Source organism: Gorilla gorilla, chromosome 20, assembly GCF_029281585.2.
Source record: "Gorilla gorilla gorilla isolate KB3781 chromosome 20, NHGRI_mGorGor1-v2.1_pri, whole genome shotgun sequence".
Taxonomy (NCBI): Eukaryota; Metazoa; Chordata; class Mammalia; order Primates; family Hominidae; genus Gorilla; species Gorilla gorilla.
The window spans coordinates 9,489,573-9,506,409 of record NC_073244.2 but is presented as its reverse complement, the minus strand read 5'-3'; the positions used below and the strand labels follow the sequence as shown (position 1 = coordinate 9,506,409).

The following is a 16,837-nucleotide window of genomic DNA, read 5'->3' as shown; positions in this document are numbered from 1 at the left end:
CTGGGACCACAGGCATGCACCACCACACACAGCATATCTTTTTGTTTTTTTTGTAGAGATGGGGTTTTGCTATGTTGACCAAGCTGGTCTCAAATTCCTGGGCCCAAGCGATCCTCCCACCTCAGCCTCCCAAAGTGTTGGAATTACAGGCATGAGCCACTGCACCCAGCCTCACTCTTGCTCTTAACCACCAGGCTACAGTGGCTTTCTGATTATTTATTCTTTTTCTTCTGAGCTTATTTTTCAAAACTGCATCTTTTTTTTTTTTTTAACCTGCTTTGATGTTATACTTTGTGTCATTAAATGGCCCCAGGGCCGGGCACGGTGGATTCTGCCTATAATCCCAGCACTTTGGGAGACCGAGGCAAGAGGATTGCTTGAGCCCAGGAGTTCAAGACCAACCTGAGCAACATAGTGAGACCCTCATCTCTACAAAAAAATACAAAAATTAGCCGGGCATGGTGGCATGCACCTGTGGTCCCAGCTCCTCGGGAGGCTGAGGCAGAAGGATCACCTGAGCCCAGGAGGTCCAGGCTGCAGTGAATTGTGATCGTGCCTCTGCACTCCAGCCTGGGCGACAGAGCAAGACCCTGTCTCAAAAAAAATTTTTAAATGGCCCCAAGGAATTTGTATTTCCTGACTTTAAGAAACAGCCCTGCCCGGGCACAGTGGCTCATGCCTGTAATCCCAGCACTTTGGGAGGCTGAGGCGGGCAGACCACAAGGTCAGGAGATCGAGACTATCCTGGCTAACACGGTGAAACCCCGTCTCTACTAAAAATACAAAAAATTAGCAGGGCGTGGTGGCCGGCGCCTGTAGTCCCAGCCACTCAGGAGGCTAAGGCAGGAGAATGGCATGAATCTGGGAGGCGGAGCTTGCAGTGAGCCAAGATTGTGCCACTGCACTCCAGCCTGGGCGACAGAGGGAGACTCCGTCTCAAAAAAAAAAAAAAAAGAGACAGCCCCAGGGAACCAGCGCCCCTGAACCCAGAGTGGGAGAGGGGCGAGGGAGTCCAGGTGGTCCAGGCTTGTCCCAGCTTGTGCGGGTTCGTCTCCATGGAAACCAGAAGCTTTGTCTAAACCCTCCAGAGCTCCGCAGTGCCTGAGGGATTAAGCCTAACCTCACAGCCCACCTCATCTTAGTTCACCTCCAAACCTTTACCCCATCTGTCCCCTGAATCTGGGACATGTTTCACGGGATTCCTGCCTGGCTGGCCCCTGCCAATGAGGTCTAGGCTCAAATGCCACCTCCTCAGGAAGTCCTCCCTGACCACCTAGCTAACCAGTCTTCTCTGATCCCTTATCACTCCTGCCTATTTTATTATTTTATATATATATATATATATTTGTTTTCTTTTGAGACAGAGTGTCACTCTGTCGCCCAGGCTGGAGAGTAGTGACACAATCTCAGCTCACTGCAACCTCCGCCTCCCGGGTTCCAGCAATTCTCGTGCCTCAGCCTCCCAAGTAGCTAGAATTACAGGCGTCCACCACCACGCCCGGCTAATTTTTGTATTTTTAGTAGAGGTGGGGGTTCACCATGTTGGCCAGGCTGGGCTCAAACTGCTGACCTCAGGTGATCCACCTCCCTCAGCCTCCCAAAGTGCTGGGATTACAGGAGTGAGCCACCACGCCCAGCCTGTTTTATTATTTTTTATTCAAGGCATCTAAAAATCATCTTTATTCTCTTTAACCATCGGTTAGTATGTTTCTGGTCTTTCCTCTTAGGCTGTGAAAGGAGACATGTCTGTCTCTCTGGCTACTTAAGGCCCAGGTGACTGGCCATCAGCCTCCTTTCCAGGCCTTGAGTGCTGGTGCTGGACTCCCTGGCAAACTCCTATTCATCCTTCACAGCCCCAGTCTCTTCCTCCGTACGCGTATCATACATCCTTCCCTCTGGCCCAAATGTGATGATTGAGGTGTGGGATGTCAGAGTGGATTTGTCCACCCTACACCTTCCCCCTCAGTCTGAGCGCTCCCGATGGGCAGGGATGGGCCCCTGGGACCCCATAGGACCAGGCCCCCTTAGGGAAGAGTTTGAGGAATGAGTGAATGGTTGAGTAAAACACACCGTGGCCAGGTGCTCAACAGGTGTGTCCTGAGTTCCCAGCGCTGCCCCTGTCCAGGTGAGCTCTGAGAGGGTGGGGCTGCCCCTGTCCAGGTGAGCTCTGAGAGGGTGGGGCTTGGGTCTTTGTCCCCGCCCCCCGCCCAGGGCTGGACACAAACTCCGAACAAGAGGCCCGCCCAGAGGGGACGGGGCCGGTACCAAGTCACACCGCCCCCGGGTACGGGACTCCCAGGCCGCCGTCCCCTCTGCCCCCCCACCCCCCGCCACCCCACCTCCAGGAACAATGGCAGAGAGGGCGGTTTCAGCGAACAAATACACCGATTGGGGAGGGGATTCTGAGAGCTGTGCCTGGAGGCAAGGAAGAAGTCAGCGGGAACCAGAAGTGCCGGGTCCTGAAGCTTGGGGCGGAGTGGCCTGGGTCTGGCCGCATACCGCGGCAGTCCCAGTCTACCCTGGCTGGTGGGTGTGAAGAAACCAGCCCAGGCTCCATGCCTGGAGGGTGAAATCCCTCCGGAGACAAGGATCGCCCCCCGCCCCGCCCCCGCCACGGCGCACCCCAGCCGGCTTGCTCACCCTACCCCTGCCTCTGCCTGGTAATGCCTGTTAACAGCTTTGTACACAGTAGGCACCCAATAAATGCTGGTGCTCCCTCCTGCAGCCTTGTAGGAGGTGAATGTTCACCAAAGCCACCCCAGCCCCCAAATGAAGTCACTGCCCACCGTGCCACCGTGGGCGCCCAAGCTCAGCCGGCTGCACGCCCCCAGCAAAGGGGGATGAACATCTTTTCTGCCCACCTACGATGCGCCAAGCTCTTAAAACACATTTTTCTCTCTGTTTAAAATGCCGATCACCCATTTTTCGGATGAGGGAAGGAAAGGGTTCACTCACTGGCCCCACGTTACACACAGCATAGTGGACAGAAAATTCGGGATTTGAACCCAGCTCTGCGGTATTAAAGGAGGCCGGTCCTGGGACAGAAGAGGCTCCAGAAGAGATGGTCTTTGGAGGCAGGGAGGGGGGCGCGGACGCATCTCGAAGTGCAACCTCCAGCTAGCCACTTCATCCCTCTGGGACTCAGTTTCCCTGCCTGTTACGTAGGTAGGTGTTCTGGGGTCCTGGGTCCGACTCCCAAACCCTGCTTCCCCCAACCCCGCCTCAGCCCGAGCCCCTCCCCCTGCCGCCCTTGGAGGGTTACTCGCCTGGAATCTCACCGCCATGGTCCACCTGGGGGCTCTCCAGCCCCCCTACCCGAGGGGGGGCCTGGAAACAGTCAATCGGCCCCCACCCCGGGCTGGGGGAGGAGGCTGAGGAGAGTCACAGCGGGCTGAGGGCCTGGCTCTCGTCCTCCTCCCTCCAGCTCCGCAGCTCCCGGCTGCACCTGCCCCTCTTCCTCCTCCAGGTCTCGGGTCAGCCCCGCCCCTGCCCAGACACGCCCCCTGGACGCGGCGGAGGTTTCTCTCCCCCCCCCGTCCCATCACAGGAGCCAGGTCCTGAGGCGGAAACTCCAGGCCGGGTTATCCACGCAGCCGAGAGGGGGCCGGCGGCCGCGGCCAGAGCCCGGCCCGACAAGGCTGCCAGCAAGACCCGGCAGGAATAACCCCCGCGCTTGGAACGGAGCCTACTATTTGGAAGGTGTTTCCGTCCGCGAAATGGGCACATTTTGAGGTGCATCTGGGAGGCCTCTTGGATTAGAAGCTTGTCGAAGGCCAGAGACCTCCTTAGCATAGCGCTGGTCCCTGGGTCACCTTATCTCTGGAAGGTTTGCCCCATTCCACAGAGGGGAACCAGAGGCCCCAGAGGCCAGGGGCGTGGACTCCCTGAAGATACAACAGCGGCTGCGTGCCTTTTTCCTGCGGTCTTGGCCTCCAGGCTCTGTCTTCACACCCAGCACCCAAGAAAGAAAGGGGCAGGGCGGGGCCGGGCGCGGTGGCTCATGCCTGTAATCCCCAAATTTTGGGAGGCCGAGGAGAGCGGATCACGAAGTCAGCAGTTCGAGACCAGCCTGACCAACATGGTGAAACCTCTGCCTCTACTAAAAGTACAAAAATTAGCCGGGCGTGGTGGCGCATGCCTCAGCTACTCGGGAGGCTGAGGAAGGAGAATCGGTTGAACCCGGGAGGCGGAGGTTGCGGTGAGCTGAGATCACGCCACTGCACTCCAGTCTGGGCGACAGAGTAGAGTGAGACCCTGTCTCAAAAAAAAAAAAAAAAAAAAAAAAAAAAAAAAAGAAAAGGAAGGAAGGAAAGAAGGGAAGGAAGGAAGGAACGAAGGAAAAGAAAGGGGCAGGGTGCAAGGCAGGAGGAAATTCTTCAGGCTCTGGGAGGGAGTAAAGGTCGTTTCCTTCTTCTCACCCAGCCCAGCCCAGCCTCCCGCTCAGGGGCCTGGGATTCCGGGATTCCTAAGGTTAGACCTAGGAGGGACTGGACCAGGGTAGGAAACCTTCAAGTCACCTGGGTGGGCGGGGCTGGTCGTGGCTGCACCCCCACATTCCTTACTATAAAAAAAACCCTGCGCCCAGCTGTGCCTGGGCCCCACCCCAAGGTTAAAAGGGTAAAAGGGCAAAGCTACACATAAACACCCCTTCTCAGCCTTATCCAGTCAGGGCTGGGCAGGGACAGGAGTCCCAGGTTGTGGCTAGGGGTGAAGAGCATAGAGAAAACTCTAGCGGTAAAAGAAAGGCTGCCTGGAGGAGGGGGCATCGTAGCTGGGGATTTGAAGGTTGGTTAAGAGATTGCTTAGTAAACAAGGCCAACAATATCAAAGTCTTAGAGAGCCCCCGAAGATGACATCTCACCTCCTCCACTGCAATTGTACCCAAAACACTAGTCCAGAGACCCAAGTCAGCTACAGTCAGCCCCTCAAGGGTCTCCAAGGGCCCGAATAAAGCATTGCCAAAGCCTCTTGTGGGGACCCACTTGGAACTTCAGAGCTAGGAGAGTTCTAAAACCAGCTCTCACCTATTTGCTGTGTGACCTCAGACAACTTACTGCCCCTCTCTGTTCCTCAGTTTCCACATCTGTAATTGGGGAAAATAATAGCCCCTACATCACAGGGTTGTCAGGAGGATTAAAAGGGGCGTAGAGGCCAGGCACAATGGCTCACTCCTGTAATTCCAGAACTTTGAAGAGTCAGGTGGGAGGATCACTTGAGGCCAGGAGTTTGAGACCAGGCTGGGCAATATAGCGAGACCCAATCTCCATACAAAATAAATAAAAAAGGAGCATGTAGTTCTCTTCCCTTTTGCAGCCATCACAGAAGTGGGAGCAGCCAAAATGAAGTTCAATCCCTTTGTGACTTCCGACCGAAGCAAGAATTGTAGAAGGCATTTCAACGCACCTTCTCACATGGCAGGAAGGTTATATGTCTTCCCTTCTTTTTTTTTTTTTTTTTTTTTTTTTGAGACGGAGTCTCGCTCTGTCGCCCAGCTGGACTGCAGGCACGATCTCGGCTCACTGCAAGCTCCGCCTCCCGGGTTCCCGCCATTCTTCTGCCTCAGCCTCCCGAGTAGCTGGGACTACAGGTTCCCGCCACCACGCCTGGCTAATTTTTGTATTTTTAGTAGAGATGGGGTTTCCCCATGTTGGCCAGGCTGGTCTCGAACTCCTGGCCTCAAGTGATCCGCCCACCTCGGCCACCCAAAATGTTAGGATTATGGGCATGAGCCACTACTCCCAGCCACACACACACATATTTTATAGATGAAGGTTCAGAAAGGGCCCCAGACTCACTGAAGGTTGCACAGCATGGGTTCCTGGAGCCCCAAAGTCTTTCCAAGACCCCATGCTGAGCCAATGTAGAAACACCATTAACCAAAACTAAGGCTTACTGAACACCTACTGTATACCTACAGGCAGCTCAGCCCTTCCCTGTGTGACACCCCGCCACCAGCAGGTGGCGCAAAAAATCATTTTAGATGATTAAGGTCCAGCGATGTCCACCACCCCCCCAGACGGACACTCATTCTGTCACCCAGGTTGGAGTGCCGGGCGCAGTCTCGGCTCACTGCAAGCTCCGCCTGCCGGGTTCACACCATTCTCATGCCTCAGCCTCCTGAGTAGCTGGGACTACAGGCGCCGGCCACCACGCCCAGCTAATTTTTGTATTTTTAGTAGAGACGGGGTTTCACCATGTTGGCCAGGCTGGTCTCGAACTCCTGACCTCAGGTGATCCACCCACCTCGGCCTCTGAAAGTGTTGGGATTACAGGCGTGAGCCACCACGCCCGGCCAGTCCAGCGATTTTTAAATAGCCGTGTATTTGTTTTAATGAGTCGTGAGAAAAACACATCATTCCCTACCGGCCCGCACACGTCAAGGTTTGTGGCTGCCATTGCTCAAAGCAGTCTCTGATTAGGTCTGGCAAAATCGGACAGGGGTTCTGCAGGGGACTGGAGCTGGTAGAAAATCCTGCATTCGGGCAGATCACCTGAGGTCAGGAGTTCGAGACCAGCCTGGCCAACATTGTGAAACCCTGTCTCTACTGAAAATACAAAAATTAGCTGGGCGTGGTGGCGCACGTCTGTAGTCCCAGCTACTAGGGAGGCTGAGGCAGGAGAATTACTTAAACCTGGGAGGCAGAGGTTGCAGTCAGCCAAGATTGCGCCACTGCACTCCAGCCTGGGCCACAGAGTGAGGCCCTGTCCACTCCGCCCCCCACCACCCAAAAAAAAAAAAAACCACAAGAAAAGAAAATCCTGCATTCCTGTCCTACAGGCTTTCTGACTTCAGCGTCTTTAAAATAAGAGGCTTGGCCAGGAACAGTGGCTCACGCTTGTAGTCCCAGCACTTTGGAAGGCCGAGGCGGGAGGATCTCTTGAGGCCAGGAGAGACCAGCCTGAGTAACAGAGTGAGACTTCCATCTCTGCACACACACACACACACACACACACACACACACACACACACACACATTTTTTTTTTTTTTTTTTGAGTTGGAGTCTCGCCCTGTTGCCCAGGCGCAATCTCAGCTCACTGCAAGCTCTGCTTCCCGGGTTCACGCCATTCTCCTGCCTCAGCCTCCCGAGTAGCTGGGACTACAGGCACATGCCCGGCTGATTTTTGTACTTTTAGCAGAGATGGGGTTTCACCGTGTTAGCCAGGATGGTCTCAAACTCCTGACCTTGTGATCCGCCCACCTCGGCCTCCCTAAGTGCTGGGTTTATAGGTGTGAGCCATCGTGCCCGGCCTTTTTTTTTTTTTTTAATTAGCCAGTCTTGGTGGCACTTGCCTGTACTCCCAGCTACTTGGGAAGCTGAGGTGGGAGGATTGCTTGAGCCCAGGCGGTGGAGGCTGCAGTAAGTCATGGTCACACCACTGCACTCTCATTCCTGGGCAACATAGTGAGACCCCCATCTCCACATCCACAAAAATTTTTAAAAATATCTTAGGCAGGGTGCAGTGGCTCATGCCTGTAATCCCAGCACTCTGGGAGGCCAAGGCAGGAGGATCACTTGAGTCAGGAGTTCGAGGCCAGCCTGGCCCACAGGGCAAAACCCATCTCTACAAAAATACGAAAAATTAGCCAAGGGTGGTGGCAGGCGCCTGTAATCCCAGCTACTCAGGAGGCTGAGGCAAGAGAATCACTTGACCCTGGGAGGCGGCGGTTGCAGTGAGCTGAGATCATGCCACTGCCCTCCAGCCTGGGTGACAGGGCAGACAGCACAACACTATGTTTCAAAAAATTATATATATATAATATAGCATATATATATATATATATATATATATATATATATATGCTATGGCTGGGCACAGTGGCTCACGCCTGCAATCCCACTTTGGATGGCCAAGGCGGCCGAATCACTTGAGGTCAGGAGTTTGAGACCAGCCTGGCCAACATGGTGAAACTCTGTACTAAAAATATAACAGTCATGGGCCAGGCGTGGTGGCTCGTACCTGTAATCCCAGCACTTTGGGAGGTCGAGGCGGGCGGATCACCTGAGGTTGGGAGTTCGAGACCAGCCTGACCAACATGGAGAAACCTCATCTCTACTAAAAATACAAAATTAGCTGGGTGTGGTGGCACATGCCTGTAATCCCAGCTACTAGAGAGGCTGAGGCAAGAGAATCGCTTGAGCCCGGGAGGCGGAGGTTGCAGTGAGCCGAAATCGGGCCATTGCACTCCAGCCTGGGCAACAAGAGTGAAACTCCGTCTCAAAAAAAAAAAAAAAAGTCACCTGGGCGTGTTGGCACCCGCCTGTAGTCCCAGCTACTCGGGAGGCCGAGGCAGGAGAGTCACTTGAACCTGAGAGGCAGAGGGTGCAGTGAGCCGAGATCGTGCCACTGTCTCCAACCTGGGCGACAGAGTGAGACTCTGTCTCAAAAAAAAAAAAATAATATATATATATATATATATATATATATATATGAGCTGGGTGTGGTCGCAGGCACCTCTAGGCGCTGAAGTGGGAGGATCATTTGAGCCCAGGAGGTTGAGGCTGCAGTGATCCATGATCTTGCCCTTGCACTCCAGCCTGGGTGACAGAGCTAGACGCTGTCTCAAAAATAAATAAAGAAATAAGTGGGTTAAAGTCCTAGCAGTGAATGGGGCTCCCGGGCCATGTTTACTGGCATATGCTTGGCTGCAGCCCCAGTTACACACAACACTCGTGCGCCCACTTTGCAGCTGAGAAAACTGAGGCCAGATGGTGAGCTGGCCTGAGGGATTTGGCTGCAGCTCTGTTTGCCCCTGCACCTCGAACTCCAAGCCAGTGCCTCTCACCAGAGGGGGACCCTTGGCAACGTCTTGAGACATTTTGGTGTTCAATACCAGGCCGAGCGCAGTGACTCACACCTGTAATTCCAGCACTTTGAGAGGCTGAGATGGGCGGATCACTTGAGGTCAATAGTTCGAGAGCAGCCTGGCCAACAGGGCGAAACCCCGTCTCTACTCAAAATACAGAAATTAGCTGGGCGTGGTGACAGGCACCTGTAATCCCTGCTACTCGGGAGGCTGAGGCAGGAGAATCACTTGAACCCGGGAGGCAAAGGTCGCAGTGATCTGAGATGGCGCCACTGCACTCCAGCCTGGGCAATGGAGCAAGACTCCATCTCAAAAATAAAACAAGCCGGGCGTGGTGGCTCACGCCTGTAATCCCAGCACTTCGGGAGGCTGAGGTGGGCGGATCACGTGAGGTCAGGAGTTCGAGACTAGCCTGGCCAACATGGGGAAACCCCATCTGTACTAAAAATACAAAAATTAGCCGAGTGTGGTGGTGGGTGCCTGTAATCCCAGCTACTCGGGAGGCCGAGGCAGGAGAGTTGCTTGAACCCAGGAGGCAGAAGCTGTAGTGAGCCGAGATTGCGCCATTGCACTCCAGCCTGGATGACAAGAGCGAGACTCCAACTCAAAAAAATAAAATAGAACGAAACAATAAAAAAATAAACCTGGAAGGTTCTCCTGGCATGAGTGAGTGGAGGCCAGGGATGCTGCTAAGCATCCTGCATTGCCCAGAACGGCCCCATCCCAGAGAAGGATCTGGCCCCAAATGTCAATGGGCAACGCAGAGAAATCCCACTGTCAACCCCTCTAAGAGAGGAAGCTGGATAACTGCACCAGGACACATTGTCTTCCTCCAACCACCCACCGTCTGCTCTCATATCCATGCCCTGCTCAAGAACACTCGATGGCTCCCTAGTACCATCCTCCAAACCTGGGTTCAAATCCAAGGCTTTGGAGATGGGCATAGCCTTAAGCCCCTTATTCCCATCACCCCTGACCTTCGGATCACCTTAATGAATTAAAAACCTGCTTTTGGCCGGGCGCGGTGGCTCACACCTGTAATCCCAGCACTTTGGGAGGCCAAGGCGGGCGGATCACAAGGTCAGGAGATTGAGACCATCCTGGCTAACACGGTGAAACTCCGTCTCTACTAAAAATGAAAAAAATTAGCTGGGCGTGGTGGCGGGCGCCTGTAGTCCCAGCTACTCGGGAGGCTGAGGCAGGAGAATGGCGTGAACCCGGGAGGCGGAGGTTGCAGTGAGCCGAGATTGCGCCACTGCGCTCCAGCCTGGGCGACAGAGCGAGATCCATCTCAAAAAAAAAAAAACCAACCAACCAACCAAACAAACAAAAAACCTGGTTTCCTACTGTTGCCTCACGAAGTAAAAATAATAATAGCAAAAAGAAAAGAAAAAAAAAGAAAATCTGCTTTTCAGCGATCTACTTCATTTGTGCCTTGATTCTTCTGTGCATTCAGTCACTCAGTCAACAAAACTGTTGCAAGCCAAGTATATGACGTGTGATTGGGAACCAGCGTTCAGGGCCAGTGTGATCTGAGCAGGGTGAGGGACAGGAGGACGCAGGGAAGGTGGGGTTCTGGAGGCCTCCCTGGGATGAGCCAGCTCAACCCCTTCTGAGTGCTTGTGGGAAAACTGAGGCCCAGAGATAGCAGGGGCTGGGCTGAGGTGCCCCAGTGGATCAGGGCCAGGATGGTCTCGAACTCTGACCTCGTGATCCGCCCGCCTTGGCCTCCCAAAGTGCTGGGATTACAGGTGTGTGCCACCGCGCCTGGCCTAGTTGTACTTTTTAGTTACATATGCGATTATTCAATTATTGTCTGTCTCCTCTAAAGACTGTGGGCTTCCACTGTGTCTGTCAATCAGTTCTTCTGCAGCCCCATCACTGTGTATGCAGTACGTGCTCAATAAATACTAAAAGAACGGGCTGGGCGTGGTGGCTCACACCTGTAATCCCAGCACTTTGGGAGGCCAACGCGGGTGGATCACGAGGTCGGGAGTTTGAGACCAGCCTGGCCAAGATGGTGAAACCCTGTCTCTACTAAAAATACTAAAATTAGCCAAGCGTAGTGGCACGTGCCTGTAATCCCAGCTACTCAGGGGGCTGAGGCAGGATCATGAGGTCAGGAGTTTGAGACCAACCAGGCCAAGATGATGAAACCCTGTCTCTACTAAAAATACAAAAATTAGCCGGGTGTGGCGGCGGGCTCCTGTAATCCCTGCTACTCAGGAGGCTGAGGCAGGAGAATCTTTTGAACCGGGAGGCAGAGGTTGCAGTGAGCCGAGATTGCGCCACTGCACTCCAGCCAGCCTGGGTGACAGAGAGAGACTCTGTCTCAAAACAACAAGAAAGAAATTAAATAATAGTAATAATAATAGGCCGGGTGTGGTGGTTCACGCCTGTAATCCCAGCACTTTGGGAGGCCGAGACAGGTGGATCACGAGGTCAAGAGATGGAGACCATCCTGGCCAACATGGTGAAACTCCGTCTCTACTAAAAATACAAAAAAAAAAAAAAAAAATTAGCTGGGCATGTTGGCGGGCGCCTGTAGTCCCAGCTACTCAGGAGGCTGAGGCAGGAGAATCACTTCAACCTGGGAGGCGGAGGTTGCAGTGAGCCGAGATCGTGCCACTGCACTCCAGAGCCTGGGTGACAGAGCGAGACTCTGTCTCAAAATAATAATAATAATAATAATTTTAAAGTTACAGAAAAGTAAATACGCAGAGAATTCCTTTATACACCCAACTGATTTCCACTAACATTAACATTATTACACGGGTACATATGTCAAAACCAAGAAGTCAACATCAGTACGACCTTGTTCACTGAACTCCACAATTTATTCACGTCTCTCCGCAGGCCCTTTGCCGCCTCAGGGCCCCATCCAGGATCCCACCTGGCAGTTGGCTGTCACGTCTCCTTAGACACCGCTGGGCTGTGACCGATTCTGTCTTTCCTGTTCTGTGACCTGTTAGTCTGTGCTGGGCAGGTCTTTTGCAGAATAACTCTCAATGTGGGGACATTGGGGACCAGCTGTTTCCCTCATGACTAGACTGGCGTCATGGGTTTTGGGGGACCCTGGGAGGTTTTAAGGAAGCCGTGTGGAGAGGACGGGGCAGGAGCAGAGACAGAGAGCAAAGATGGAGGGCAGCCAGGTGGGAGGAGACGCCCCGGTCTGTGGGTTGCCGAGAGCCGAACGACCTTTGAGGAAGGGCAGATTCTAGGTGTGGCCAGCTCAGCCCTAATGCATTGGAGGGCTGAAGAACGTCTCAGGGTTTGGCATCCTGGGGAGGCTGGAGGACCTCAGGGGGGGCACTTTGAAGTAGGACTCATGGGGGGCACTTTGAAGTAGGAGGAGTGTGGAACCTGCTAGAAGCTTGGAGTATGGAATGCAGCTCAGGGTGTTCAACAGGGGACTTTCTTTTCTTTTTTTTTTTTTTTTTTTTGAGACAGAGTCTTTCTCTGTCACCTAGGCTGGAGTGCAGTGGTGCAATCATAACTCACTGCAGCCTCCACTTTCCTGGGCTCAAGCGATCCTCCCACCCCAGCCTCCTGAGTAGCTGGGGCCACAGGTGCACGCCACCCTGCCCAGCAGATTTTTGTATATTTTGTAGAGACGGTATCTCGCTATGTTGCCCGGACCTGTCTTGAACTGCTGGGCTCAAGCGATCCTCCCACCTCGGCCTCCCAAAATGTTGGGATTCCAGGCGGGAGCCACCAAGCCATGCCAAAGATGCCATTTCCCCCAAAAGGGAGGACGGCTGAGCTGTAGAAGGAAGTTCCACAGCAGAGAGAGAAAAGCAGAGCCCATGTGAATTCCAGCCCCTGCCTCAGCTTCCTCATCTGTAAAACGGGGATCCCGGTTTTGACCCTGAGCAGTATTTCAGGGAAGGCTCAAAGGTTTAAGCATCTGCCACTAAGGATCCCCTGGGCTGCCTCTCCATGCTTCTAACTCCACTCGGGCCCCCAGTGGGAAAGCCAAAGGTGAATTACAGTGTCCCAGAGCTGGAGGGGGCCCCCTGCCCCATGGAAACCGTCTACGCTAAGGTGCTGTCATTCTGGGCACGGAATGACATTTTTGAGATGGAGTCTTGCTCTGTCTCTGGGGCTGGAGTGCAGTGGTGCGATCCCAGCTCACTGCAACCTCTGCCTCCCGGGTTCAAGCAATTCTCCTGCCTCAGCCTCCCAAGTAGCTGGAATTACAGGCACACGCCAACACACCTGGCTAATTTTTGTATTTTTAGTAGAGACAGGGTTTCACCATGTTTGCCAGGCTGGTCTCAAACTCCTGGGCTCAAGTGACCCACCTGCCTTGGCCTCCCAAAATGCTGGGATTACAGACGTGAGCCACCGTGTATGGTCCAGAGGAGAATTGAAAGAACACACACACACAGGCAATCAAGAATGCTGAGGCCGGGTCGGTGGCTCTCGCTTGAAATCCCAGCACTTTGAGAGGCCGAGGTGGGCAGATCACTTGAGCCCAGAAGCTCGAGACCAGCCTGGCCAACACAGCAAAACCCCATTTCTATTTTCAATTTTTAAAAAAAGAAAGAAAGGAAACAAATTAATTCCCCTCTGTATAGGCTATAAAGTCTTACCAGTTCCCATATTAATTAATGAATTAAGTAGACACATAAAGCATCTTTTTTTTTTTTTTGTACTTTTAGTAGAGACAGGGTTTCGCCATGTTAGCCAGGCTGGTCTTGAACTCCTGACTTCGTGATCCGCCCGTCTCGGCCTCCCAAAGTGCTGGGATTACAGGCGTGAGCCACCGCATCCGGCCTCATTTTGTATTTGTATGAGAGTAATGATTTTACTATTTTGGGAAAAAATATCCTTTAATATCATAAAGCCAAATGTCTTCAGGCCAGGATTTAAAGCTCTCCCTTCATTTTGACCGGATGCGTTGGCTCACGCCTGTAATCCCAGCACTTTGGGAGGCCAAGGTGAGCGAATCACCTGAGATCAGGAGTTTGAGACCAGCCTGACCAATATGGTGAAACCCTGTCTCTACTAAAAATACAAAAATTAGGTGGGCGTGGTGGTGGGCACCTGTAATCCCAGCTACTTGGGAGGCTGAGGCAGGAGAATCGCTTGAACCCAGGAGGTGGAGGTTGCAGCGAGCGGAGATCGTTCTACTGCACTCCAGCCCGGGCAACAGAGCGAGACTCCATCTAAAAAAAAAAATAAAATGAGGCTGGGCGCGGTGGCTCACGCCTGTAATCCCAGCACTTTGGGAGGCTGAGGTGGGCGGATCACAAGGTCAGGAGAGACCATCTTGGCTAACACGGTGAAACCCCGTCTCTACTAAAAATACAAAAAATTAGCTGGGCGTGGTGGCGGGCGCCTGTAGTCCCAGCTACTCGGGAGGCTGAGGCAGGAGAATGGCGTGAACCTGGGAGGCGGAGCCTGCAGTGAGCAGAGATCGCGCCACTGCACTCCAGCCTGGGCGACAGAGTGAGACTCCGTTTCAAAAAAATATAAAAAATAAAATAAAGTTACAAAGCGCCTCTCACGCATGTTACCCTCTGTGCAGCCATTGGCTCCATTACTGTGCTCTTGGTTCATGTCTGTCTTTCCCCACCAAAATATGCGCCCCACGAGAGCAGGAAGCTTGGCCTGCCTTGCTCACTGCTGAATCTCCAAGGCCTGGTGACCCCACACTCGCGCATACAGTAAGTGCACAATAAATGCCCGTTCGCTCCCTGGGCGACCCCTCCCCCCAGCCTAGGCTTCCGCTAACCTCAATCCATTCCAAAGGGTGTCAGGTTCCACCCTGAGCAAACACAGCTCCCCTGGCCCCTGGCCAGCCCTAAAGAGGAAGAACAAGTACCCATACTCCCTGCCCTGGACTTTCCCCAGGACTCAGGGCCACGAGGAAGCACCAAGCCAGGGGGCAGGACTTTCTCGAGATGCTGAGCCTGAGGCATCAGCTGGGGGCAGGGCCAGCCTCCAGAGCACCAGCCTCCAGAGCACCACCCCCGCCACCAGCTAAATGTCTTAACTCTTGGCCGCCTGACATTTCTACTTGGCTGTGCGGCCTGGGGTAAGTGGCTGTCCTTCTCTGAGCCAGGGTTCATCCTCTACAAACCAGGAAGCCGATGACACCAGAGGACTCCGATTCGGACCAGGATAGCTCGTCTTGACCCCAGAATGACCGAGAATCTATTACCCGCTTTATTACATCCGGCACTCAACAGCCCTGTGACTTGGTGACTCAATAGCCCCCCACCCTTTTTTTTTTTTTTTTTTTGAGACAGAGTCTCACTCTGTTGTCCAGGCTGGGGTACAGTGGCATAATCGGCATAATCTCGGCTCACTGCAACCTCCACCTCCTGGGTTCAAGCAATTCTCCTGCCTCAGCCTCTGGAGTAGCTGGGATTACAAGCGCCTGCCACCATATTCGGCTCATTTTTTGTATTTTTAGTAGAGACAGGGTTCCACCATGTTGGCCAGGCTGGTCTTGAACTCCTGACCTTGTGATCCACTCGCCTCGACCTCCCAAAGTGCTGGGATTACAGGCATGAGCCACCGCGCCCGGCCCTCAATATCCCCATTTTACAGAGCAGGAAACAGAGACCCGGAGAGAAGGGAGGCGTGGAAGCCAGATCTAACTGAGCCCACGGGTTTGCTCTCAAAACCCAGGCAAGGTGGGATCCATGTCGCCCACCCCCACGGACTCCCAAATCTCAAGCAAGCCTGCTCCCTGGGAGCTCTGCAGCCACACAGCCACAAGGTGACCCCAAATGCCGGGCCGCTCTGTCCCCCACTATGTGATCATCCATGCCTCCTCGGCCCCGGGGGACCCTCTTGGTTCTGGAGAGAGACTTGAGATGCAATCGGACACTTGGCTCACCAGGAAGCTCCCTTGGTCTTCCCATTTGGGAGCAAATGACCCAGAAAAACACTTTTGCCGCCGACCCCTCCCCTCTCTGGCTCTGAGCGCTCCTTCCTCCTTCCCCTCTGCCCCATCCCACAGAGATTTTGCTCGGAGGAGTAAAGATTAGAAAAAGAAGGCTGGGCGCGGTGGCTCACGCCTGTAATCCCAGCACTTTGGGAGGCCGAGGGGGGTTGGATCACCTGAGGTCAGGAGTTCGAGACCAGCCTGGCCAACATGGTGAAACCCCGTCTCTACTAAAAATACAAAAATTAGCTGGGCATGGTGGTAGGCGCTTGTAATCCCAGCTACTCGGGAGGCAGAGGTGGAGGCAGAGGTTGCAGTGAGCCAAGATCGCACCACTGCACTCCAGCCTGGGCAACAAGAGCAAAACTCCGTCTCAAAAAAAAAAAAAATTAGCAAAAGAAAGGCCACCCCAATCCCTCCCTGCAAAGCTCCTGGAGGTTCCAGCGGTGAGAAAAGGGTGAGGGGTTGGGGGGGGGGGAGATGCAGTTGTATGAAAACTTGGGAGCCTTTTAAGAAGTTCCAGGAGGCTCAGAGATGGGTGAGGTCGCAGCCTTTCCCACCTGTCACCTCCTGGCCTCGGGCTGCAGGAGGTAAACCCAGGCTCCGTCTGGACTGATATCCCCTCCCCTCCTCAGTTAGGGGGATCAGAGACCAACCTGTGCCCCTTTGCCGCCTCCCCGGTCCCTGCGCCACCTAGGTAACAATGACCCTTTTAAGTTTCCAGCTCAGCGTCCTGGGCAGGCCGCCAGGTGCAGTAACTGCCGGTCAGATAATCCCTACGAAACTATGTCAGATGCCCACGCAGGAGTGTCAGTTTCCTGCTTTCCGAGGAGCCGGGGAGACAGCTCGTGGCGGGGGAGGTTAGGGGGGAGTCCAAGGACCCTCAGCTGGGGAAGGCCAGCTCAGACAATGCACACTGGGTGGAAAAGCACAGTGGGGCGGGGGACTTACCTGTCTAGGAGGCTGGGTGGCCTCTGGGCAGGCAGCAGGTGCCAGGGCCCGGGTGCTTGCCTGGCACAGGTGGTGGGGAGGGAACCCAAGGCTTGTAGCTCTGGCCTCCCCACCTGTTTGACCAACTTTTCCTCTCTTGTGGTGGCAACAGGGAGGCAGGTCCCCTGCCAGTGGAACT

At 53.9% G+C, this 16,837-nt stretch overlaps 1 protein-coding gene across 2 annotated transcripts in view; it reads right to left on the bottom strand.

The window, feature by feature from the left end:
- TJP3 (tight junction protein 3) overlaps nt 1-16,837 on the bottom strand; it is a 41,340-nt gene extending 24,503 nt beyond the window's left edge. The window contains exon 1 of one of the 2 annotated variants that reach the window (XM_055371243.2): nt 16,660-16,837. Coding sequence is in view for 1 of the 2 variants with exons in the window: in XM_055371242.2 (XP_055227217.1) it covers nt 3,267-3,284 (18 nt within the window). In the remaining variant the exon portion in view is untranslated. Of the gene's footprint in view, nt 1-3,266; nt 3,512-16,659 lie in introns of those variants that run through there. The other variant, XM_055371242.2, reaches the window with a different exon arrangement.